The sequence below is a fragment of the Monopterus albus genome, unplaced genomic scaffold (assembly GCF_001952655.1).
Source record: "Monopterus albus unplaced genomic scaffold, M_albus_1.0 scaffold402.1, whole genome shotgun sequence".
In the NCBI taxonomy this organism is placed as follows: domain Eukaryota; kingdom Metazoa; phylum Chordata; class Actinopteri; order Synbranchiformes; family Synbranchidae; genus Monopterus; species Monopterus albus.
The window spans coordinates 446149-473787 of NW_018128282.1; the positions used below are offsets into that span (position 1 = coordinate 446149).

Below are 27639 nucleotides of genomic sequence, written 5' to 3' on the forward strand. Positions count from 1 at the left end.
TAAACCAGGGAACACCCTGCGGCAGAGACTGGTCCACCCGAAGGACAAAACACCCAGACTTAAACAGAGTGATGTGGTGTATGCAATTAAGTGTAGTCAGGAGTGTAACAACTTGTACATTGGTGAGACTAAGCAGCCGCTGCACAAACGCATGGCCCAACACAGGAGGGCCAACTCCAGTGGACCAGAGTCAGCAGTCCACCTCCACGTGAAGGACAAAGGGCATTCTTTCGAGGACAGTGAAGTCCAGATCCTCTCCAGAGAACATCTCTGGTTTGAGAGAGAAGTCAAGGAAGTTATTTTTGTAAAAATAGAACACCCCTCACTAAATAGGGGTGGTGGACTAAGACACAACTTGTCTTCCATCTACAACCCGGTTTTGAGATCTCTGCCCAAACATGCCCACCAGGACAACAATAGGCGTTGGTCGACAGGGAAGGATTCAAAGACAGGTAACAACTCTCACCGATACTGGACTGCAATGACTCAGTTGTTAAGGGACATTGCTGGCCTTCAAAGGACTGAAACAACACCAAGGGGGATAAATATCTCTGGCTCAACAACTCAATGCCAGTCAGGCAGAACTGATAAAGCCTCTTGGATGAGAGGTGAAACGTCTTCGACCTAGAAATCTAGTCCAGTTGATTTTTTCAGCTTACTATGACCTGGATGACTGAGAATCTGCATGGATTTATTGGCCATTCCCAGGTTAATGGTTTATCTGAACCTTAATCAACTACAATAGTCACACATACTGTACACATGAATACATCAGCAATAATAACATTTAAAGGACAAAAAAGAAACAAACATGCATTTAGCTGATAACACTTTTACTGAAGTAACATTTTCAGTGGAAGACTTGTACATGCTATCGAGTGTTTTACATTGTTATTGCTATTCTTACTTAGAGAATTGATCTAAATACTTCCTCCACTATGGCCTAAAGTCTCCAAGCGTTAATTCGAGAAAGAATACCTTGAATGCTTCCATCAATTAATTTTTTTAGATTCCTCCCAAATCACTTTTTTGTGACTAAATGGCTTCTTTCATTGACAAGAATTAAAACTACAGAAATAAAATAAAATAATATAAAAACTCTAGCACAGTAATGAAGCTGGTATATGACTCCAACGTTCTAAGAGTTGACAATGTACCTCTGAAACAAACTTGGTGGTGGCATTACTCAGTGTCTTCAGCATGGGTGTGGCTTCAGCATAGAACAGGGACATCCGATTGGCCATTTCATTGTTAACCTCGTTCTCTGCCTCCAGCTGTTTGCCAACAGAGAACGGATATCATGTCTTAAAAGCAACATTAATCATCACTCACATACAGTCCAGTAATCATGTTATCCAGTTGGTAAAATGAAAATGCAATGATGGAGCCAGTCCTGGCCCTAACTGGTGTAACTCAAATGGCAAATGAAATATTGATTGTACATCTCTTTGTGATGTCAGGAGGAAAGGAGCACCTCTACTTCAGTCATTAATGATTAAAGAGAGAAAGGGAAGGAATGCTGAACATTTGAGCATGGACACAACATAAACAACCTGAGCCAGATCATGTGTCCAAGGCCTCACCTGCTGGTTGTTCAGCCTGTTCCTACTTATGGTCCTCCTGTAGTAGCTGAAGTCATTCTGAATAGCTGGATTAGTCATCTGTGTGGTGAGAGGAGAGGTGGCTTATGTTTTCACAAGGCTGTAAAAAGACTGAATTTTTCAGTACAGTAAAGATCAGTCTGTAATTAGAGCAAACATGATGCCCTTCACCTTTAGTTCATCAAAGCTGAGTGTAAAATGAAGGATCTCAGCAAACTGTTTGGCCAGTGCCTGCTCTCTCTCCAGGTGTTGCATGGGAGCGTAAGGTGGGCTCGTCAGTGCCTCCAGCAGGCTGCGCAGGGCATTTTCTGTAAGCAGGCACACACTTCAACATTAGTAATGCATTCAAGCTAGAATGTACATTTCATACTGTTACTTTTATCTCTTCATGTTCACACTGCTGTGAGTCTCTTTAATCTGGCCTGCATCTGAAGTCTCCTTAATGTCACCAGCTTAAAAACAAAATGCCACAGCAGCAGGCTTTTAACTGGTACAAACAGATCAAATCACCTGAATTCTGTCACCTCCTCACTGGCTGTTACTGAATAACTGTTTGAAATGAATCAAGCACATTTAAAGTCCTGCCTCAGGCTGAATGGGAGACCTTTGGATCCCCTCTAAGCATTGGGCTCAAGTCCTCAGACAGCGCACTTCTGGTGGGGTTTAAAATGTATGGTGACCAGAAACTTAGCACCAGCATCAGGACTTGTATTTCTTCACCACTTATATCCACACTGAAATATTTCAACAGCTATTGAAAAGATTACCATGAAATTTGCTACAGACATTTATGTTTCCATCAGGATCAATGCTGACTATGGTGACCCTTTAAAATAGTAACAGTTTAGCACTACATTACTAGTTCTCACACTTATGGTGGATAAAAAAATAAAAGGATCAAAAACGATGCAAAGATTGCTTTTTAATTACATACATTCTTCTTTTTTGTTTTAACCTGTTATCTATATTACCCACAATACAACAAAGAGTTTGGTAAGAGATTTCTCTGTGAGTGAATCCCAATTCCATAATTTTATCTTTCCTTGGTCCTCAATTCTTGCTTGATCTGGAAGTCATTCCAGTCCACCATGTTGAAAGATGCCTCAAAGCTCTTATTTTTGCTCTGAGGAGTGAGGACTGAGGAGCAAGGAGGCTGCCTGGAGGAGCTATAACTGAGGATACATGAGTGCATCCTTGATGGAAGTTTGTTACGGATTGCCACGCTGCTTTATCAGAAATCAGTTTGTGATTAGGTGCGTCACATGAAGGATCAGAGGAAAGGACGTTTCATGTCAGTTATAACATGGTTCCTTGATCCTTTCTCCTTGCAGTTTCTCCTTGCATCTTTCCTGGCATCCTACATGGGTGCAATTAAGACACAAAGAAAAGATGCAAATCGAGGGAAATGTGGATGCAATTAGGATAACTGGGATTCACCTTGTGTTATGCTAGTAGTAGCCTCAACCAGAAGGGCGGGCTTCAGACCTAGGGAACTCTTCATGCAACTCCCTCTGGAGTCACAAAATACTATATTACTAGGGGCTCTCTTTGCTTTAATTACTGCTTCCCTCTGGAGTCACAAAATAGTTTTATACTAAATTTCTCACATTAGTATTCACCAAACCTGCAAAAGACTCATCTGTATAAAATCTGTGAAGTTCCCCTTTAACTTTTTTTGCAGCACCTTGATCTGCTCAAAATTTCAATGTGTAAATACTGTACCTGCAAAACTACTGACATTCCCATCAGCCTCAGTTGTATTTAGATTTTAGCGCTAATCAGCAAATGTAAGCATAGTGATATGTGAAAGTAAAATGGTAAACAATATAAATGGGTTGGTGAACATTTCAAAGTCCAGCATTAAAAGTGGAAATAGAGGTGGTTTCACTGCCAACCTCTTTCACAGTCTTATTCTCTCACACATTATTTACAGGCGCAGCTCAATAAATTAGAATATCATGGAAAAGTCCATTTATTTCGGTAATTCAACTCAAATAGTGAAACTCGTGTATTATATAAATTCAGTACACACAGACTGAAGTAGTTTAAGCTGTTGGGTCTTTTAATTGTAATGATTTTGCTCACATTTAACAGAAACTCACCAAATCACTATCTCAATAAATTAGAATACCTCATAAGACCTATAAAAAAACATTTTTAGTGAATTGCTGGCCTTCTGGAAAGTATGTTCATTTACTGTATACTGTATGTACTCAATACTTGGTAGGGGCTCCTTTTGCTTTAATTACTGCCTCAATTCGGAGTGGCATGGAGGTGGTCCGTCCTCAGGTCTGGTGAGTTTTGCCGGCCAGTCAAGCACACCAACACCATGGCTATTTAACCTACTTTTGGTGTTTTTGGCAGTGTGGGCAGGTGGAAAATGAAATCAGCATCTTTAAAAAGGTGGTCAGCAGAAGGAAGCATGAAGTTCTCTAAAATATTTTGGTAGACGGGTGCAGTGACTGTGGTTTTCAAAAAACACAGTGGACCAACACCAGCAGATGACATTGCACCACAAACCATCACAGACTGTGGAAACTTAACACTGGACTTCAAACAACTTGGGCTATGAGCTTCTCCACCCTTCCTCCAGACTCTAGGACCTTGGTTTCCAAATGAAATACAAAACTTAGATAGTGATTTGGTGGGTTTTTGTTAAATGTGAGCAAAATCATCACAATTAAAAGACCCAACAGCTTAAACTACTTCAGTCTGTGTGTACTGAATTTATATAATACATGTTTCACTATTTGAGTTGAATTACTGAAATAAATGGACTTTTCCATGATATTCTAATTTATTGAGCTGCACCTGTATGCAGTAAAGGTACTCCTCAGAGATCACATTGCTGCTGATCATATACACTGATCAGCGATAACATTATGACCAAGGGCAGGTGAAGTGAATAACACTGACTATCTGTTACAGTGGCACCTGTCAGTGTGTGGGGTGTATTAGGCAGCAGTGAACATTCAATCCTCAAAGTTGATGTGTTGGAAGCAGGAAAAATGGGTAAGTGTAAGAATCTGAGTGACTTTGACCAGGGCCAGACTGTGATGGTGAGATGACTGGGTCAGACCATCTCCCACACTGCAGGTCTTGGTGGGTGTTCTTGGTCTGTAGTGGTTAGTAGCTACCAACAGGGTCTAAGGAAGGACAGATGGTGAACTGGAGACAAGGTCATGGACGCCCATGGCTCACTGATGAAAAGAAAGAGCCAGGGGCTGTAGTGATGATATCACACCAAGAGTGGTGAGGCTGTTGAATTTGTCTAAAAAAATTCTCTCTAGCTCGTCCTCACGACCACAGTTTCCAGTCTTTTTACACAAGTTTTTCACTGAATTGCAGATGTGCTCTTCCTGACAGTAGAACTGTGGAAGCAAGTGGATTCACAGAAGATGCACAGTGAGCTGCAGAGTGACACAAGTGCAAACCAACTGCCACATTGACTCCTGTGTAAACAGTATTAGGCAGGTGGTCATAATGTTATGGCTGATCGGTGTAGCCTGGGCAGTCTCATGGCTACTGTATCAGTGACCATGCATATCCCTTGTGTCACACATTGTAGGCTATTGAAACGAAGCCTTTTCCCTGCTCTGCTGCCTCTGACAAATTAGACACCAATGCCGGACCTCAGTGGCAGTGTTAATGCCTCAGAAGCAAAGTCTCCTGAGGCCCCATCTCTTCTTCTACATAAAAAATGCATAAGGGCCTTCTATAAATACTGCACTGAAGTGTTTCATCTGGCAGAAAACCCCATGCTCCCTCCTGCTGTTAGCACAGAAGACAAGGTCCCTATCGTGAGCACTGATTCCTGAGGTTATATACTGACAGGATGGACAGAGAGACACTGCAGCTGTTTGGTTCCTGAGCATGGACCTCCTACTGTCCCCTTTTATTAAGTATATAAATCATAAAAAAGCAGCAGAGATGCTGTAATTTGTATTATCCCAGTCATTAAGATTTGATCATTTTCATTCCATAAAGTGGTCTGCAAGGCTGTACTATGGTACTGTAAAACTGTTTTACTTGCAATACATTAGTGCTGAGACATTATCATCAATTATTAGTTAGCCCTCATTGTATGGTAAGCTGAGAACACAATGTCCATGAGATCGAAGTATTATTGGAATGAAAAGCAGAGGCGGCAGCCGAACTCTGTTTCTCTGCTCATGCTTCCCTCTCCCTACTCGCTCTGTCTCTCTCAGTGCTGGACGACCATGTACCACTGTTTCCATAACAACGGCTGCCTGGCTGCTAGGTCAGGATGCTGCAGAGATGGCTGGGAGGACATCATAGTGTGTGTGAGTGAGTGTGTGTTAAGGAATGCTGTCAGACTGAAACTGCATATAAAATCACAATGGTCTATGAAGCAGCACTGATTGTACAAGTTGTGCTTCTTCCTATAGCTTGCAGTGATTAAAGACCTGTTTTCCCGATCTTAAAATTGATTTGTCAAGGTTCAGTGATACAATATATGAATATTGTTTTCACGGTGCTATGATCAAAATAATTTTGTTGTTCTTGTATTTGTTGAGGTCAAAGTGTGTTAACACAAGTGCTTGTCACTTACAGTACATGTCACATCTTGTAACTGTGCAGCAGTCAAACAGAAAAAAGCAGCTGCTGATGGCAGGAGTAGTAACCTGTGACACATTGGTGAACATGTCTGCAATGTTGTACAAATGTTAAGTGACAGCCCCACCCATATGTCTGTAAGGAAATGTTGCTATAGACTTCACAACCACATCTCTCTTAATGCAAGAAAAGTTACACTTAACAAAGATACATAAGTGTGTGATGCTCCGCTTCCTGTGTGCACGCTTCACCTCCCCTTTTGTTGTTGTTATGTTTCTGTAATCTCCTTCCCTTTCTCTGCAGCCACCCAGTACTTTCATGTTACACCTATTGATAGCTGTAGTAGTTTGATAACTGACTGGCTGACAGCAAATACTTTTTTAAATGTAGGCCTAGGCTACAGGTGCTTGTAGCTCTTACTGGATCACTAAATTGTTTCCAAAAAGTATGTTACATCACCTGAAATTACATCTCAACTCTATATAACAGCCATGCTCACCCAGTCTCAGAGAGAACTCATAGAACCTCTTCAGCTTGGCCACCAGTGGGCAGACTGCATTCCAGGCCTTCTCCTGAAGAGCGAGGTCGCCTGGGTTCTGGATGGCCTGCAGGTGAAGAACACAGGCAGAAGCACAGATGGTAACTTGAGGTTTCACAGAGTTTTATTGAATGTCATTTACCAGAAAAACCTAATTTAGTTTCATAAAGTATGTTTCAGATACACAATAACCACTTATTGACATATAACTGTATTTTCACTGTAATATTGTAATAAATTATTAGTTCTATCTATCTATCTATCTATCTATCTATCTATCTATCTATCTTTTTTGTGTTTTTGGTAGGTTAGGTTTGAACTCTGTGCATTGAATAATAGGCTATATCAGTATTTAACCTAAAATATTCCTATATATCCAAAGTGGTTTGCAGAAACATTTCAGCACCATTTGCAGGTGAGCAATACTGGAAGAAAATAAGACAGCTGAATTATAGTTAAAGTAACTGAGGCTGCTACAGTAAGTGACTGTGAGGTTGAGAAGCAAGATGCAGAAACACTTCAGTACTATTTGTTAACGATTAGAGCAGTGCCAACAGGTGAACAGTCAGCAGTGATTGCTAATACTGCAGAGGAAACTGGCTTGCAGTGATGTGATGCTGAGAAAAAGCTGCATCTGAACATGCTTTAATGTAGCTGCTATTCATCAAGTCCAGCATATCAGCCTTCTAATGCACAATATTTATACCTCTACCATGACATTACCGCCAAAAACAACATATTGCATGAAAAGGTTGTTTGAAAATATACCTTCACACATTTTTGTCTCTGCCTATATTTAGTGCATACTGCATGGTAAACTACATGTTGGAATTTCACCCTGGCAGGCCATGTGAATCACACACAAGCGTTATTTTTCCACCCGGCGCTGTGGCTTGCCCATTTATTGGTGCTCAGCACTTATCAGCTGCTTTGTGCTCACTTCTCGTATCTCCTGGCCTGCGCCATTATAGGACTGCAGCTCGGCTAAGATCCCATGAGCCTCCTCCAGCACAGCGCTGACCTGGTTCCACACGGCTGTCTCTGCCTCTGTAGGCTGGGCATCTAGAAGGGGAGGAAGAAATGGGGAGAGAAAGAGGAAGAGAGGAGGAAAGAGAGAGAGATGGAAGTGAAAATGTGATGTAAGGTGTGGGTAGAGATGAAAATAGGAAGGTGGCAGAGAGTGAAAATGAGAGAAGATTTGAGAAGAAAAGGAGGTTAGTGACAAAGAGCTGAAAAGATGGTAATGTAGAAGGCTAGATAAAAACCTGAGCTAAATGATTAGTTCATCAGTCACTAGTATGGACAATCATACACATCTGGTCAAAATATGGCCAGTTAATAAATGATCCAATTCAATAATCAGAGAATAATAAAATGGAGACCTGCAAGCCATGCTCCATCACACAGCAAGGTTTGATTACAACCTGTGTTCACCCAGCGAGGACCAGAAGATGATGGGTCTGGTTCGCTTCAGGAATTCATTTGGATGAGGATGTCACAGTTTAACATTTTGATGGTTGTCAGACACAGTGAAAGTGCCTGGATGCAACACCTGGACAATGAGTCTTGGACTATAACTGTCTCTACTGTCTATTCAGCAAGGATTCACAAAGGCTTGGATAGGTGTAACTGCCACATGAGAATGCTGTAATAGTCATATCCATCTTTTTCTTACTTTTGATTTCCCCCTCCACGTCTGTGAGTGCGTAAAGACATTTTTTTCCCTTGAAGTTTTATTGTGAGAAATGTTAAAACAAACAAACAGAAGAAAGAACAACTTTGGGGGTGCTCGCTTTTTCTCTTTCTCTGTTTCACATGTACACTGAACAGTGTGCATACTGTTAAAACCCAGTGTTTTGCCATAGGGTACCTCCTAGTCACTGTTCTGCTTTGTTTGCCCACGTGACTTGCTGCATGCAGTGAGGAGGAATTAGGTGTTTGTGGTGCACAATTTAGGATGTGTCCCCTTGAGTCATCATTGTCTTTAGTTTTAGTTTTATTTTTCAAGCTATCCGTCTCGATATTTGACTTAGGTATAAAGTGAGAGTGGGTGTGTGCCCAAGCAGCTCTCTACATGTGGTAGCACCACTGATTATATTTGCACCCTGAGGCTTTGCCTCCCTGCAAAGAAGTAGTAATCATGGAATATTTGCTACCCTACTTGCATACTGGCTGCCACAGTAAGCACAACAAGCACTGCTGCTTTATTGCTATAACCTAACGTACTCCAGCTTTCTTGTGGTAAGCAACAGAATATTTTGTTTACTAGGTAATACTTTAAATCAGCATAGAATATACTGTACTCCAGGTGTTTCATGTATAGTGTGCATTTGGGGGCAACAGTGGTGCGGTGGGTAGAGCAGTTGTCTCCCAAACGGAATGTTGAAGGTTCGACTCTCGGTGCCTGTAGTCCACATGTCGAAGAATCCTTGGGCAAAACACTGAACCCCCAAGTTGCCCATGATGGCGGTGTATATACACACAGCGGCCTGGGGCCCCTCGGCTCCAAACAAAATTTTGTTGTATGTGTTACATCGACAATAAAATAAAGCTTCTTGTTGAATTAGATGAAAAGTTTGACTCTCATATTTTTACATATCTATAGTACATCTCACCAAGAAACCTACAGAAAGTAGAAGAACCTGGAAGAATGTCAAGCTATTTCTTTAAGAAATTTTAAGGAATCAGAGTTTTTATTTAACACACGAGCATGAAACTTTACCTGTACGATTTGACATGGTGGGCACTTGCTAAGATGCACAGATAACTACTTGCATTATGTGACATAGAAGCTTTAAATAAGAATTTATCCACATGTATGTAATTTGTCATCAAATTTACTCCTGATCCTCCACCAGGCATTAACAAGATGTAATGAGGAGCCATCAACCATAAATAGCTTCATGAATATAGAGTTTAAACCAAACTGCTGTGTGACAGAGGTGACTGTGTCTCTGGGTTGAGAAGGAGAGCTCACAGATGGCACAGCAGTGGCTGAGGAGGAGGGTGTGTTTGAAGCTGCCATGCCTGAGTCTGATTCACTGTGCTTGATTTTGAAGTAAAGTGAATCACAGGCATAATAAATGAAGGGGAAATTTAACCTAGTTGACAGCTGATGTCACTTGCCAGAAGTAAGCTCTCTCTGCTGTAAAACACAGTCAGTAAATAAGGAGGAGGAAGCCAGCTGTTAAAGGGAGAAAGTGATTGAGAAGGGGCAGATTATGTTGGGATACAATGCAAAATATCTCTCCATCTTAACAATTCAATTATTCTCATAATCAGTCTTAAAATCTTCACAGTTTTTTTTTTTTGCTAAATAATAGTCTTTTCCAGTGCTAGCAGTATTTAACCAGGCTACTCCATGTTTAGTGCTTACAGCAAAGTGCTAGTTCATTAAAGATGAGGTGGTGAATATTTTAAATATTGCTAAACATCTACTAATTATCAGCACTTTACTGTGAAAATATTAGCATGCAGAGCTTAGCATTAAGCATTAAGGTTCTCAGAGCTGCTAGCATGGTTTTTGTTAATCATTCTGGCAAATTCATTTACTTGTTGCAAAATCACAGAAGATTTTAACACTAAGTAATACAATTAAATGAGTTGTTAAGATGGATGCTTTCATGGTTCAAAGTTAAGAATTCAGTGACTGGGTAAATGAGAAGAGGAGTTATAGAGGTGGCATCATTCAGCAACCTCTTTCACAGGTTTTCTTTCTTTCAGTTTCTCTTTATCAATCCCACTCTCTTAAACACACTCGTAGATAGGTCAGACACACAATAGGTCACACAACAAGGGATGAGGAGATGAGGAGATGGAGGGATGATTATGGATTTGTCAGTTATCATCATTCTCGAGCAACAGGGACCCACACAGGACTGGCATTTGCTATTTATTTCTCCTGTTTTTGCAGTTTAGGAGCTGAGATTAAAGCATTATTATTGCCATTGTGCTACAGCATCGCCATGCCATTGTGCATCTATCTGCATCTAATAAGATATGAATAAGACTCTTTAGAAATAAGCCAAATGACTTTTAAATGCCAGTCCCTGGAGTAGAAATCAAAAGCTAAAGAAGAGGGTGAAGAGGAGAAGAGCTGAGGAGGGGGACAAGGGTAACAAGGATAAAGATGACACAATGGTCGCTACGTTCAGTGGAATGAGGAAGGAAGAGTAAAGGCAACATAGAGAAAGGGATAACTGAAAAAAATAAGAAGCAGATGGTCTCACGTTCAAAGTCAAGGAAAACTATTGGGCCATGCTCAAGTTCGGTGCAAGCCAGCACTTTCAGGAGGTTTCCCATGAGCCCCCTGGAACAGAGAGAGGGGAGAAGTCTGTGGGTGATGAGGGGATGGGTGTCAGGGTCGTGCACATGTACCTGTATGTGTGAGAAAGTGAGCTGGATGTGTGTGTGTGTGTGTGTGTGCATGGTGTGTGTGTGTGTGTGCATGGTGTGTGAGAGTTGAAGGTGCCATGGTGAGGGACTGGATGATGGGGTTGTTGGAATGGGTGGAGGTATGTCCTGGGTGAAGCATGGCAACATGGACACAGAGCCGCTTTAGTCCCACTCCTGTGGTGTAATTTATAATTTGCTCTAAATGTAAAAACTCCTTGATTTGGTGGCACTAATGATAGCAGTCCTTGATATTAAATTTTAGTTGTTACAGAGAATGTGTTTGAAAACAGAGGAGAGAAATCAAATTACAGTAAAATCAAAATTTTATGTTTAAAAAACTATAATTACAAAACTACTCCATTTTGGAAAAGTCGTGAAATTACAGTGGAACCTCGGTTTTCGTACGCCCTACTTTTTGTACAATTCAGTTTGCAATGACTTTTTTTGTCAAAATTTTGTCCAAGTTTTCGTACAGTTGATTGGTCGGTTCAACGTCATTAGTCCGTACCAAACTCGTCCGCCTGCCCGTGTGACTCTGCCACTTATTTCCCTGAAGAAATGAGTGAAGGGAAGTAACCACAGATTGGGCCTTGATACATGAAGTCCTTATGGAGGGGGATTCCCCTTCCAAACAATAACCTCTCCTCCTCCCTCTCCCCTCCTCACTGTCTTCCATACGCCAACAGGAGTCTTCAATAAAGGTAAAAGTGATATTAAATGTTCATTTATTCATTTCATTAGTCACTTATATTTATTTCTCATTGTGTTCTGTATGTAAAAATATAGTTATTCTCTATAAAATGTATTTTTGGTAGTATGTTTGGGTGTCTGGAACGGATTAATTGGATTTACATTGTTTCTTATGGGAAATATTGCTTCAGTTTTCGTGCGATTCGGTTTTCATCGGATTTTTCCAACGGATTAATCACGAAAACCGAGGTTCCACTGTATATAAGAAAATATTTCAAAAGGAACTGAGCAAAATCTCTCAAGGATCAAATCCAGAAAAAAATGACATTGAAAGGGAAAACTAGTCTGAAAAATGGTCTCATACTGTATGAAAAACATTTAAGTCAGTTTTAACTTTACTCTTACTGGGAAGTTATTTGAGGACAGCACTGTTTGAAAAGTAATAAACTAAACTAAACTATAAAATAAAATAAAATGAGTGTTCTGTGAAAATACACCTAGTTTTAATTTACACTGAGTTGTTGGCCTCATTGCTATTATCTATGTACCATTTTATTTGTACCTATGCACCATATATTTAGACCATCATTAAATAGAATATCTTTCAACACCATAAATCACTGAGAGTGGGACTAGAGAGCATCTGATGATGACAAACCACACCCACAACAGCACTCCATCACAACATCAACAACTCAGCAACTCACATCCAAATACACCTCCCCTGACCCGCCGACATCCCACTGAACACCTCTGCTCCACGCACACATGCACTCACATTTCAAGCACACAGACATGTGGACACACCCCAGTGCTCACTTACTTTCAAAGTCCAGGAAAAAATGCGGACAGTTCTCTAAATCCTTGCCAAGGACCTTAATGAGGTTCCCCATGGCTGGCGACCTGGACAGGAGGAAACAACAAAACGCATACAGTACGCAGAACCTGGCAACCTGCATGAAAATCCACAACATGCACATGGAGAACACGGCAGGTTGTGACTGTTTTAGTTTTTCACCAATCTGCAGTTGCCTAATTACCTCTTCTTTCTTTCCTCCTCCATCCGTCTGTCTAAGCAATATGTCCGGAGCAAAGTCAGACAGTCCAGTCATAAATGACACTGACCACAGTTTGCATCCCATACACAGCATACACTGTATTTGATTAGAGGGGGCCTAAATCCAGTGATGAATCATTTATGCTTACTCATTGTAAGTCACTAGAGCGGAGTAGTGGTTTTAATCCATTTACATTACTATAGTAACCTAATAAAAGCCTGCTATGTACAGGATACTTTTGTCCAATGCTTGTCATGTACAGCAGTCTATAGATACAGTACATTATGACAGGCTCTCGCTTCATACCCAAAGCCAAGATTCCAGTACTGGATAAAACCAATTAGATTATACTGTATGTCAGACTGGGCAGGATGTACAGGGTTACATGCTGGTATGTTCATATACAGCACCAGACAAAGCAACATACAAATCAGGACATATGGTTTCAGCCTCTTCACTCCCATTATGTCAAACCAAATGTTCAAAATAGGGACTAGCAACATTCTGATGCAAAATATGCAAAACTTGGTTTCAGTTAAATTACAAGTGATATAAGGCCAATACTTTTCAATATTCCAAACAGCTACAGGGGAGCTATGATTTAAGAGGTAAATGTATCATTAGTATGCTAATTTTAAATACATTTTTTGTAATCACCAAAGAGTTTGTTAAAATTGTAGGCATTTCTATTTATTACTTTCTAGCTGCTTAATCACAGATATGTGTGAAAACAATTTTTAATGGTAAATTATTGCTATAAATAATGTGTGAATTCTCTGAAATAATACTTGTGGTGTCAAACCAGTCTGAACTATAGTTCAAACCCACAGAACTTTATTTTGAAATGCAGTAGAGACACCAAAATTAACAAAAATGCCAGATATGTCAGGCTGAAATTTGGGGAGCTATGTGTAAAATGATGCGTAATGTGGGTAAAATGATCCTATTCAGTGGTATGGCCATAAAAGATGAAGTTGAGTTTGTTATAATTTACTGAATGCAACATTTTACAAGTTCAGTGATGAGCTAGAACAACAAACACTGATAAAGATATCATCTGCCTTAAATATGCAGCGCTTAAAGAAAAAATTAAGGATAATGGATGCTAAGGGGTCAAAGAGGGAGTGGACTGAGAAGCCACATGTGGACCTGTGCGTGCATAAAACACATGGAATAAACAAAAAGACCATGTGAAATCTAATAGTCAAAAATGACTCTCAGCTGTGCAAGTATGAAAGCTTCCCTCCTTAACCATCTTTCCCCCTCTCACTCATAGAAAGGCTTCTTTAACAGAAAGTAGACAGCTGCCAAGTTTCACTTCCTTTGCTGTACCCTTTGTGTTTATGTGCTATGTTAGCACGCACTGGACGCCCAAGTTTCCCCCTGCAAGTGTGATTTATGGTCCGGTATTAGCATGTTTACGAGACGCCACCACCCTTCAAAAGGAGCCTGGCCTTTTCATTGTTATTCAGCAGTAACTGGTGTTGCAATGCAGCACTAAGGTACAGATGGACAAGGATTAGAGTTACACTGTCCAGCTGCAGTTTCAGTTTTAAATGACATCTACTGTACTATATTTCTACTCTATCTACAAAATCTGCTTGGAGGCTAAGAAAAAGAGCTGCATGCTTAGTCACTGCTACAACCTAAAACAAACCTAGTCTCTTCTTGATTTTTAGACCACCTGCTCCAAGATACACACTAATCTGATGCTATGAATATATGAATAACAGATTCATATCTTCAGCCTGACAAGGTGACTGCACAGGCAAAGTAAAACTGAGATTCCTATTGGAGTCTGTATGAAGGAGTGAGAGCTTTTTGACATACACGCAGGTGTGTGTTAGAGGTAGCCCTACACCAGCCACACATACATTAATATATGTACTGTACATCTGGAGCAGCATGTGGTCCATCCTGGGAGCAGAGCTTGACTGATGGTTGCCAGGATACTGTTGGCCTGGTAATATCGTCTGCTCGTCTCAACAGAAGATGCAGGAGGAGAAAAAGCACCCAGTTCGCTCACACACTGGGTCAGTAGTTTACAGCACTGAGCTGATACATCAGGCTTTATTACTTTACTATAGCAACCATTCTGTAAGAGCACATATTGTGCACACAAAGATGGAGTTCACAGACCCTTAAAACCAGGAAATCAAGAAACTACCCAGCAACTTCTTACAGATCTGTCTTCTTACCCTTGTTTCCTATGAGCGTTTTGCCTCTTCCCTTTCCTTTAGCCCTTCGTTTTGTCTCCTGTTGTCCTCCTGTCCTCGTTCTCTATGATTTGTGAAATTGTTGCTGTGAGTAAATTCCAACTCTAAGCAAAAACTAAAGTTCCACAGTGGCACTGGTTGCCACTCTTTTCTTTTCTTAAAGCCTGATGTAAACTTTTGTTCTTGCTCTTTCTCAGTCTGTCTCTCTCTGCGTATCTCTGTCCACTTGACACTTCTCTTTTTCAGCCATCTATTTAAAGACCTGTGGTTTTCTCTATCTGGTATGTGTTCTAGATGCTGCTCTGCCTTTTTTTCAAGCTTGTTGGTAAAACAGGATGCTCTTCTGGGCAAGGTTGCTGGTGCAAAAAGCATCCACTAAAATATGTTCACGTATTTAGAGTTCAGTTTTGCCTTTCTCTGCCTTTATTGTCCTGATGTGTTTTTGTATCTTTTTAGTTCATACACAAATAGAGAAGACTCCTTCTCTCTTTTAGTTTCTGACATCAGAATGGGTTCCTCAAAAATATCCCCTACAGCTTTCTTCTCTGCCTCACTTCTCTGTTTCACCACTCCACAGCACTTGCTCAGCTCCACTGGCCCTGTATTCTCACAGCATATCCCTGTCATGGTGCCATTCGGTCTCGCTGGTGGCCCTTAGGAGCAAACAAGTCTAAGTGGCATAATGTAAATAAAAGTCATGGAGTGCAAACACACATTTGCTTTTAAACTTGCAGATTGGCATTCATAATGTACATTACATTAAAGCCATTACATTTATCACAAGCACACAGTTCAATCATTAAAATGGCATTTTGTGAAGTAGGAAGTGTGTTTGGTGGCCTCTGCTTGCAGTTTCAGTTCCATGCAAACACATTTAATGTTTGCCGTCAGCCAGCATGAAAGTGGAGCAAAGTGCTTCTCTTATGCAATTGCACAGATCTCATTTGTAGTCCAGTAAAAGAACCCAAACCAAGGGGCTCCTCAAGTCTTAATAAAGACATAGCTCAACTCCCACATGGCGGCTGAAAAGCAAACCTGGTTCAGACTGGACGCCGAGAGGTAGAACGAGGCTTCCCAGTCTCCTTTGAGTTCTCACTGAAAGATTCCTCCTGTTGCAGCCCAGGAACTTCATCAGTGTGGATTTAGTTAGCACAGAAACAGCACTGCTTGTCTGTGCCAAGTCTAAGCTCTATCAGCTCACAAATAATACCATCTGAACTCTCTTATCCAGCTGTGTATCTTTCTCTCTGCCTTGAACCACGATGACTTCTTTTTCTGTCACACACTGTTTTCAGTGGCCTGGGAAGCAAACCCTTTCAACACTCTACTGTATACAAAGCCTGCAGCAATAGTACTCTTCCAGCTCTCATCTCTCTTCCCTATCCATTCCCTTTTCCTCACTCCTGAACCATCCATCTGTCGCTCCTTTTTCTGACTCACCCATATGGTGTTTCTCTGCCGTGTCTTTATTTTTCAACTACCATTCAATTTTTTTTCTCTCCACCTTTTTTCATCCCTCATTTTGCATTCCTACCTTCACTTGTGTTTATCCCTCTGGAACACTTCACTGCATCAACCAGGGCTTGTCAGCTCCACACAGTGGTTACAGCATCAGCACCCACCACCTAACAAAAGGACAGACAGATAGACAGGTAGAAAGAAAAATTTACATAAAATTCAACATCCTATAGCTTCAGTATTTGACAATTTGGGATGAGAATGTGTTGTCAGGACAGTGTTCAGAAAAACAGGGATCAATGACTTTTGGTTTAAAGATGCACAGAGTGTCAGGGTCGCTCCATTTTGCCTGCACTCTCTCACCTCCACACACCTGCCAGCTATCCTCATCATCACCACCTGTTGTCTATCCTGCAATTACCTGCCTCCTATATCTACCCTGCCTTCCTACCGGCTCATTGCCAGTTCATTGTTTGTTCCCAAGCAGACGACTAGTGCCGTTCCACCCTGTTACTCTCTTTATGTACATTCAGTTCAAGTTTGCCTCCTTTATTCTCTTAGCCTTCTCCTCGCCTATTCCAGATGTCAGCTCCCTTTTTTGGACTATTAGCCTCCACATGAAGCTGTCATCCTCTGACCAACACCCATCGTTACCCCTCGGACTACATCATCCACCATGTCGGTGCTCTCCTATCCTGTTTTCTACCTGCTCATCGTGTTCTCCTGCCTGTTCTTCTGCCTCAACCATCTCTACCTTGACCAGTCAGTGAGTGACCCTCATGCTCCACAGCTCAACCCTGCGATGGTCTTTATCATCTTGGCCTAAAATAAATACCTAATACCCTCTCAGGTTGAGAGGTACCGGCTAGATATAGTCGGGCTCACCTCCACACATAGCTTGGGCTCTGGAACCTTACTCCTCGAGAGAGGCTGGAATGGCTAATCATGTAGGTCACACCAGCTTGTGTGGCGTGCGGCCATAACACAGAGTCAGTAAGGGCAAAGAACGGCACGCTTGGGTAAAAAAAAAAAAAAAAAAAAAGAATAATGTGCACAAAGGGCAAATAAACATAGACCAGAACTAGTTTGCCTTCACTAGCGTTTTAGGTTATGATAGACTTTTAGATGGCGCCGACAACAATGGCAGCCCTGGCTACATACTCTCCCCCCCTGCTGTGGGGAGCCATCAACTGGTAGATGATCTGAATGCATTCTACTGCAGGTTTGACAATCACCACCCTTCCTCCTTGCCCCCCACCTCTAATGATCTGTGAAAAGGATGTGTGTGGCCTCTTTAAAAAAACAAAGGATCAGAAAGGCACCAGGTCCAGACAACCTGACCCCCTCCTGCCTGAAAGTGTGTGCTGATCAGCTGGCCCCCATCTTCACACTTGTCTTCAACAGGTCACTGGAGCTGTGTGAAATCCCCTTTGGCTTCAAGTGCTCCACCATCATCCCAGTCACCAAGAAAGCCTCCATCAGAGGACTGAATGGCTATAGACCTGTTGCCCTGACATCTGTAGTTATGAAGTCCTTTAAAATACTGGTGTTGGCCATGCTAGACCCCTTGCAGTTCGCCTACCGGGCAAACAGGTCACTGGATGATGCAGTTAACATGACACTGCATTACATCCTGCAACACCTCGACTCCCCAGGGACCTATGCACGGGCCCTCTTTGTGGACTTCAGCTCCACATTCAACACCATCATCCCGGACATCCTCCACTCCAAACTGACCCAGCTCACTATGCCTGCCCCCACCTGTCAGTGGATCACTAGCTTTTTGACAGACAGGAAGCAGCAGGTGAGGCTGGGGAAAACGACAATCAGCACAGGCATCCCCCAGGGATGTGTGCTCTCCCCTCTGCTGTTTTCACTCTACACCAATGACTGCATCTCGAAGGACCCCTCTGTCAAGCTCCTTAAGTTTGCAGATGACATAAGGGTCATTAGTCTTTTTATTAGTCTGCAATTATTTTTGACAACTTGGAGACAGAAGTAAGTAGCTGTTATTAAGCTAACAGCTAATATTATTATCAATACAGTGGTGTGAAAAAGTGTTTGCCCCCTTACTGATTTCTTATCTTTTTGCATGTTTGTCACACTGTAATGTTTCAGATTGTCAAACAAATTTATATATTAGTCAAAGATAACACAAGTAAACACATCATGCAGGTACACATGTAACAGATACAGGGGAATGTTAGTGTTTATTTTACATTGTGCTGGTGTCGACTAATGAAGTTCAATATTCATTCTAATGCCCAGTTTGTGCTCTGTTTGGACATTGCTAACGCCTCAGAAGAATATCTGGCTCTTTAGTTGCTAAATGCTATACCATAGCTAGCTGCTAACTGTGTCTGTGCCTCACATCTGCAGGGACAGGTCAGCTAGTGGTGCCTAGAGCTCAAACTAAACAAGGTGAAAGTGCTTTTAGTTGTTAAAACTAAGCTAAAGACATTTCTTTTTTCCAATGCTTTTAATTAATGCACCTCAACTCCACCCAACTGTGCACTTTACCTGCTTGTATTTTTGATTTTACTTTTCTTTCATTAACACAATGGCTCATTACATTTACTTTGCATTTATGTTTTAATCTAATTTGCATTTTAATGTGCATTGTGTGCACTTTGAATTGCCTTTGTGTATGAAAATGTGCCAAGCCTGCCTTGCCTTTGTGCTAATTCTGGACATATAGTGGGGTTTTAAAACTTTTTATCTTAAGCCGCTTGCCTGCTGTGGCCAAAAACAATGCTATGAGAGTAGTTTGAGTGAACAAGATGGGCCAGAAAGCCAATGCAACAAGCTGAAACAAGTTAAAGCTCTGCAGCACTGAGGGGAACTGCAGAACTGGATCATAATTCTGTGGGTTAGGGTTAGGTATAAGGGTCAGGGTTTGTCACTATAAACAAGCCTTTTCATATAAGGAATTTGGTCACTTATTATTATACAAATATTGATTATTATAGCCATTTAAAACATCCCATGATGGAGTGATATAAGGTCCCTACCTACACAGCAGTTCATCGATTATGGTCAACATTACCCAAAAGCTAATATAGTCTAATATAAAAACCTAGAAGTTTGCAGTTCAATAATGGACTATGCTTGTTAAGCTTATCTTATTCATTATGCATCTCCCACAGTTCCTGCATTGTGTTACCCACAGACTGGTGTAACTATTAACACTACTGCTGCTGCCCTTGCATCATTGAATCTCATTGGGAGAGAGGCAGACAGGAGCAAGGCAGAGGCCTTTGAAGAATAGTTGCCAGGGAAACACTGCCTCTTATTCTCATGGCAACAAATAGCCAGCTACTGTTCTCTGTGATCAGTGAGGTGGATTGGATGGATGGATGGACTATACTTTCCTTAAAGTGACTTTGCTAGTTTCACAGGGCTTTGTAATTTCCTTTTTTTTTGTATAAATTGGTTATGAGCTGTGATCTGATCTTCACCAAAGTCACACATATCAACAAACAAGCTATGATAAAACACAGTCATGATATTTCATGTCTTTATTGGACACACCTATTAAACATACAAACTGATGATGGAAAAAGTAATGGCAATAGTGTTTTAATAACTGGCTGAACCACCTTTGGCAGAAATATCCTCAAGCAAGTGTTTCCTGTAACCGTGGATTAAACCAACATTCAGGAGGAAGTCTGGACCATTCTTCCTCACAGAACTGCCTCAGCTCAGCCATATTTTTAGGACATCTGGTGTGAACAGCTCTCTTGATGTCATTCCACAGCAGCTCTATTGGGCTGAGGTCTGGGCTCTGACTGGGCCACTCCAAAAGGTGAATGTTGTGTTTCCAAAGCCATTCTGTAGTAAATTTACTTTGATGTTTAGGGTCATTGTCCTGCTGCATCACTCAGCTTGTTCTGAGCTTCATCTTGCCAACAGCCACCCTGACATTATCCTGTAGGATACCTTGATAAACCTGGGAATTCATTCTCCCCTCCACAATGGCAAACAGTCCATGCACCCCAAATCATGATGCTCACTCCACTGTACTTCACTGTTGGCATGATGTTTTCATGTTGGTATGCAGTTTTATTTTTACACCATACGTAGTGCTGTGTGTTCTTCCCAAACAATTCTATCTTTGTTTCATCTGTCCACAGGACATTTTCCTAGTATTGTTGTGGAGCATCAAGGTGGTCTTTAGTAAACGTGAGGCATGCTGCAATGTTGCTTGTGGAGAGCAACGGCTTCCTCTGTCGTGTCCTGCCATGAATGCCATGCCTGTTCAATATGGTGAGTATGGCTGACTCATGAAAAGAGATGTCAGCCAACTCTAGTGAATCAGTTAAGTCTTTAGCTGTTAAACTACGGTTCTTTTTTTACCTCACTGAGCATTCTGCATTGTGCCTTTCAAGCGTTCTTGGCTGGGCTGCCACTTCTATGGAGAGTAGCCACAATACCAAGTTGTCTCAATTTATAGATAGTATGTTTATCTGTAGGCTGATGAATATCTAGTCTCTGAGATGACTTCGTAACCCTTTCCAGCACATGCAAAACAGCGGCTCTTGATCATAGGTCTTCTGAGATCTCTTGTGTATGAGGCATGGCTCATATCAGCTGATGCTGCTTGTGAATAGCACACTGACACTGTTTGAGTGTTTTATAAATGAAGGTAGTTCTAAACCACACCTCTATTCTCATTTCATTTATTGGACTCCAGGTTTGCTAACACCTGACTCCAGTTAACCTTTAGTGACATCAGAAGCCTAGGGCCCTATCTTGCAATAAACGCATTGCATGCAACATGGGTAGTGCATCTGTGTTTCCTAATTTCCTACCTGTGCAATTACCATTTTCATGACATGTTCATCACGTTGCCTTTTTACCAAGCAGCAGTAAATTTTGTGCCGACAGGTGTGTGCAGATGAAAATGGGGTGTGTCCAGGTAAATTCTGGATGCGTTGGTATCATGAGGGTCCACAAAATGACTGCATCACTGACCAGCAAAACCAGGTCTGTGGTCAGCAGTCAAATCACCTTTATAATACCATAATGGGTGCCTTGGCCATGTTGTGATGCTCATGCTCTGTGCTTGTTATACCCTGGGATCCAGATCTATTCCTCAAGAGGAAAATTTTACTGATGTCCAACCTGACAAGTCCACCAGTATGCTAGCAATCTGCTAAACATTCAAACTCAAACGTTTCTTAAAGGAGGTTACACACTGACTGGATAATGCATGTTATGCCCAAAACACACTGCTGTGTTAATCAGGAGATCAAGTACAGTCCTTTTGCTACTTAAACGTGCACTTGAATAGTTTTTCCTTGTCATAAAATTACTGAAATGAAAATGGAGGCCTTGGTGAGGCCATGGAGAGGGACTATCGGTCAGCCTCGAAGAAATTCTGGCAAACCGTCTGTCGCCTCAGGAGGGGGAAGCAGTGCCCTGCCAAAACTGTTTACAGTGGAGGTGGGAAGCTGTTGACATCAACATCGTCGGACGGTGGAAGGAATACTTCAAGGATCTCCTCAACCCCAGTGTCATGTCTTCCAATGAGGAAGCAGAGCCCGGGGGCTCGGAGGTAAACTCGTCCATCGCCCAAGCTGAAGTCACCGAGGTAGTTGAGAAGCTTCTTGGTGGCAAGGCACCAGGGGTGGATGAGATTCGCCCTGAGTGCCTTAAGTCTCTGGATGTTGTGGGGCTGTCTTGGCTGACATGCCTCTGCAACATCACGTGGCGGTTGGGGACAGTGTCTCTGGATTGGCAGACTGGGGTTGTGGTCCCTCTTTTCAACAAGGGGGACCGGAGGATGTGCTCCAATTACAGGGGGATCACACTCCTCAGCGGGGTGCTCCCTTAGAGATAGGGTGAGGAGCTTGGTCACCCGGGATGAGCTCAGAGTAGAACCGCTGCTCCTCCACATGGAGAGGAGCCAGCTGACGTGGCTCAGGCATCTGTTTTGGATGTCTCCTGGGCACCTTCCTGGGGAGGTGTTCCGGGCATGCCCCACCAAGAGGAGGCTCCGGGGAAGACCCAGGACACGCTCGAGGGGACTATGTCTCTTGGCTGGCCTGGGAACGCCCCGGGATCCCACCAGAGGACCTGGAGGAAGTGTCTAGGGAGAGTCTGGGCATCTCTGCTTAGACTGCTGCCCCCGCGACTCGGTTCCGGATAAGGGGAGGAAGATGGATGGATGGATGAAACATGGACACACACAAACATCACTTGCGCTCATACAACTTGATGAGACGTTGTGGATACTCAAAATAGGGCCTAGTGCTGCCCTTACTTTTTCAGCCATCACTTTGTATGTTTAATGGGTGTGTTCAGTAAAGATATGAAAGATCAGGGCTGTTTGTGTTTTATTTGTGTTTGTTAATATCTGTGACTTTGATGAAGATCAGATCACATTTCATGACCAATTTATGCAAAAAACCAGGGAATTGCAAACAGTGCCATTTTTTGTGCAACTGTACATGAGTTTCATTTTGACTGTGTTGCCTTCACATAAATTGCCTAATGCCAACTGAGCTCTCAAGCATTTCACCAGACATAGTGAGGTCAAGAGAGATGAAGACTTTAATTATGAAATACTTGTGGACAGGGCAAACGTAGTAAGCAAGTCTTTTTAGTGATATTACTCTTTCTACCTGACTCTGACTTTATTTATTAGAGTCTGTCAACAACAAAAGGCCCTCAGAAATTCGTAATTTTCTCATATTTCAAACTACAAAGTAGGCTACTTGTCTTAGGTACAGCCTACCACTAATGGAAAAACTAGCACTTTGCTGCTGTTGCCAAAACCATTAATAGTTTTATAAAATCAAATTGAGAGCAGATATCTAATTTTACTCCAGCTTCAGGGCCCTGACTAATGGATTACTATTTTCATTTCTCCTAATTATTTGAGTGCTTTAAGTTATTTGGGCTCCAAGTCACCTGTTTGCTTCCTCAGCACTGCTTAATCTGCACATAAACTTCAGTTCCTAGTGCTGTACTTGCTATATTCATTTTGGTCTCATCTAGTTAATCACAATTAATCCTTGAAGCTACTCAGTTTTGATATATCTTTGATAAGTGGTTATAACAACAAAAACTTTGATTTGTTTCGTGGATGGCAAATGAATGAAAAACCAATCATAAAGCTTCTTAGTAAAGTGTTGGTCCACCACAGCTTTCCATAATAAGGATAATCACCTTTATTTGGCCAAGTATGTTACACACAAGGAATTTCTTTTCAGTACAGAACTAAGGCAGCCATCTGCCTAGCCAGCTCACACCGATGGCTGAACCACATTCACCATAACCATCTAAATGCTCCTTGGAATAGGTTTTTGAACTCTAAAAAGAGATGAACAACATTCTTATTTTACATAAGATATTTCTCCTTTTCTTGTTTTGATGATGGGAGATGAAAGTGCCGTCTAACATATCATACCAAAATCTCACACAGCTGTTGAACTTAGTTGAGATCTGGTGTCTTTAAAAGCCATAACCATAAACTGCATATAAAAATGGACCACACTTCACCACTTTCCTGCCTTCCTTCCTTCCTACCTGTAAAAGTGAAGCCAAAATATCACCAGTACAGGGGTGGCCATCTTGTTTTCATGATGCATTTTGAAAACAAGTTTCTGTGCAGTAGTGACCAAAGGTGGAGCCAGTGTATCAGACCACCAATCAAAGCTGTCAAATCATCTGAAATACATCAACCCATCCATCCATTATCTATACTGCTTATTCCCGAATAGGGTCAGAGGGGAGCTGGAGCCAATCCCAGATGACATTGGGCAAGAGGCAGGGTACACCCTGGACAGGGCGCCAGTCTATCACAGGGCTGACACTGAGAGACAAACAACCACACACACACACACACACCCCTAGGGGAAATTTAGAGTCAACAATCAACCTAAGCCGCATGTCTTTGGACTGTGGGAGGAAGCTGGAGTGCCCAGAGAAAACTGCACAGAACCTGGAACCTTCTTACTGTGAAGCAACAGTGCTAATCACTGCATCACCATGCCACTCCTGAAATACACCCCTTTATATAATCAAATGACTTATTAAAAACACACATCAGAAAAATGACAACTTTACACACATCAGGATGAAAATATCTATGTAAAATTACAGAATTCACCTTTTGGAAAAATTTATTTGTACTATAAATTTTTTTGTTTAGCTCATTTTCCATTCATTAACATGGGTGGGGCCTCACTTCTGAGAGCTGGCACACCATCCATCTTGGTATACATTCTATGGCCACAACACATGATTCATATAATTTTCATCAATTCATTCAGTGAAAACTTTTGTTTCTTTGTTCAGAATTTGTTGTTCCTGCTCAGATCTAGCCAGGTTTTTCCTTTAATTTGTTACAAGCCTGTGTGAACAAAGTTTTTTTTAGTATTTAAAGTTAAAACTAATCAATCATGTTCCAGGAAGACTTTCATATTGATGCTGCCACTTGATGAGCCCTGTCATGAATCAGTATCATGCTAATCAAATAAGACTAGTCAGCAGTCTCTAGAGAGCAGGCACTGTAAAAGAAGCTTAACCAACTGAAGAGGACAGTTTTTACATGTAGTTGTTTTTTCAGTGACTGTGTGTATTTCAGACAGATGGTAAGAGAGTCACAGGGTCTGAGCAAAGAAAAAAAAAGATGAAAGCCTGAAATAAATGACTAGGAAAGGAGAAAAATAACAAACAAGAAATAATTAAGAAAAAGAAAGGAGAGAAGAGAAAAGAGGAAAAGATGATTGGAGAAGAAAGGACATTAAAGAAAGGAAAATATTAGGGCAAAGTGGAAAAGAAAGGAAAGAAAATAAAGGGGAAGTATAGGAAAGGAAAGGAAAGATGAGGCTAGGAAAGAATAAGTTAATGAATAAGAGAGAAAGGAGATGAAAGGAGAAAAGAAAGGGAAGGCAGAGGAGAGAAAAGCATAAGAAAGGAAATTAAATTCAGGATAGGAGAAAAAAGGAAGGCAAGGAATAGAATGACAGGGTTTGAAAGGAAAGGACAGGTAAGAAAAAATAGGACAAGAGGGAAAAGGATAGAAGGAGAAGAGAGGAGATGACAAAGAGCCAGTTTGAAGAGTAAAATGGGAGGTGACAGTGTCAGATGCAGGCTATTGCTAAAGATTGACTGTTGACTGAATGCTACAGCCAATTTGACACCCCCATACACACACACACACACACACATTCATACAAAATTACATAGATATAAAACAACACAATGCACAATTACTACAATCCCTCACTGAGGTGAGAAGCGAAGGAAAATAAAAGGGGAGAGCAGCTTAGCATAAGCTTAAAGGATGAAGTGGCAGACAGTGAAAGAGAGATGGAAATGGAAGGAAGAGGTTATGATTCTCCAGTACTACCCCTCCCCCTTCTCTCTCTCACACACACACACACTGAGCCTGAGTCCAGAGCAGTGGTGGTGCCTCATGAAAGGGCCATTGCAAATGAGCATTGTGATTCTGTGTTGTGAGGCTGACAAAGAATGAGGGAGGACAGCACGAGGGTCAGACTAAGAAATGACAAAGATGGCATGGCAAGTTTATCGTGTACTTGAATCCATTTCTATCTTCAGCGTATTCATTTTTCCATTTAAAGAAAGAAGTGGGGCAGCAGTTGAGGGGTTTAGTGGCTTATTTGCTGAGATTTGGATAAAAACCAAGCTCTGTCTTTGTTGTATAGAAATTAAGGTAATTTACAATAAATGGATTAGATGTAGTTGAATTTGTTATATACAGTGCCCTGTTTGTGTCTGTGAGAGATTGTTGGTAATATAATTCACTTTCAGTGCTCAGTTTTCTTTCTGTTCTCCACCAGAGATGAATCAATGTATGCCTCATACTTAATGTAGGCATTAATATTTGAACATCACAGTTTGGTTATGGGGCATTTTGAACCCTGGACAAAGGTTGGAAAAGTTACAACCTTGAATTTCAGACTTTAAGAGCAATTTCTCTTTTGTAGTTGAGCTGTCAGGGATATGCAGTGAGCTCCTGTTATCTCTATTTATGATGTGGGATGCCAATTAACTGCTATCAAAGGGAGGTTTATAGGCGTCTAGGGGTCTACAACTACTCGCAGGGGACTCATGTTGTGTGTATGTTTATGTGTGTGTGCTGCAGTCATTGTAGAGTGCACACACACCCCTTTCTCTGCCCTTCCTTGAATTCCAGATATTTGTAAACAAAGAGAGAAGCAATATATGTCTGTACAGAAAGCTGCTAGGTGTCGATGAACAACTGCTTATACACTGAGTTTATTTGTTAGGACAGTACGTTTGTGTTTACATATGAATTGTATTCAAATGAAATCTAAGTTAGGAGTTGACTGGTTTGGATTGTATTGTGTGTGTGCCCTACAAACACCCATACATATGCATAGTTATGCATATTCACATGACTGAATGGAATGATTCTGATTTACACTGAGCTGGTTTGGCACAAATGAAATTGAACTAGCGACATGCATTTCCTGTCGTAAATGCGTGTTGATGCTGATAAGCTGAAAGATCGTCCTGAAAATGCCTGAAATCAATTGCTGAAACAGCTGAAAGATGAGAAGAAATGGCTGAAGTTCTTTGTTGAATCTGAAGGATGAGGTGCAATAAAGTAGGAATGGCCTTGAAGAGCTGAACACTTTGATACCTGAATGGCTTTGCTAGCTGAAAGTATGCTGAAATTATTAAGATGTGAAAATAGTCCCATAGATCCCCACAAAGTAGGTAAAACAAGTAGGTATGAACGTGTGTGTGGGGGTGAGACAGAGAGGGAGAGGAGGAGGGGGAGAGAGACAGAGAGAGGGCGAAAGAGGAGTTATGTAGTGGTATGTCTCAATTGCGCTGCATTTTATGAACAACCAGATGGCACTCCAAGACTGTGTCATTGAATCAGCACTTTGAGCTCCCATTAACTTGTACTGCAAACAATAAAGCTGAATCAATTAAAAAAGTATAAATGTTATAAAAAAGTTGAGTACAAGCAGGGATGTCCTTGAAGAATTGAACACATACATACCTCAATGGCCTGTATAGCGGAAAGTATGCTGGACTTATACAGTTGCAAAAAAAAGGGAGGAAGATCCAAGAATAATAACTAGAGAAATGCATTT

The 27639-nt window shown here is 41.4% G+C and overlaps 1 protein-coding gene across 3 annotated transcripts in view; it reads right to left on the reverse strand.

Annotated features, from left to right (window-relative positions):
• fam49al (family with sequence similarity 49 member A, like) overlaps positions 1-27639 on the reverse strand; it is a 47012-nt gene that overhangs the window by 4163 nt on the left and 15210 nt on the right. The window contains exons 2-8 of one of the 3 annotated variants that reach the window (XM_020586321.1): positions 16611-16701; positions 10947-11026; positions 7658-7779; positions 6679-6784; positions 1773-1909; positions 1584-1661; positions 1158-1274 (exon numbers count right to left, since the gene is read on the reverse strand). In XM_020586321.1, the coding sequence (XP_020441977.1) occupies positions 1158-1274; positions 1584-1661; positions 1773-1909; positions 6679-6784; positions 7658-7779; positions 10947-11019 (633 nt within the window). In that variant the 5' untranslated portion in view covers positions 11020-11026; positions 16611-16701. Of the gene's footprint in view, positions 1-1157; positions 1275-1583; positions 1662-1772; positions 1910-6678; positions 6785-7657; positions 7780-10946; positions 11027-12625; positions 12706-15058; positions 16583-16610; positions 16702-27639 lie in introns of those variants that run through there. The other 2 variants (XM_020586323.1, XM_020586322.1) reach the window with 2 other exon arrangements.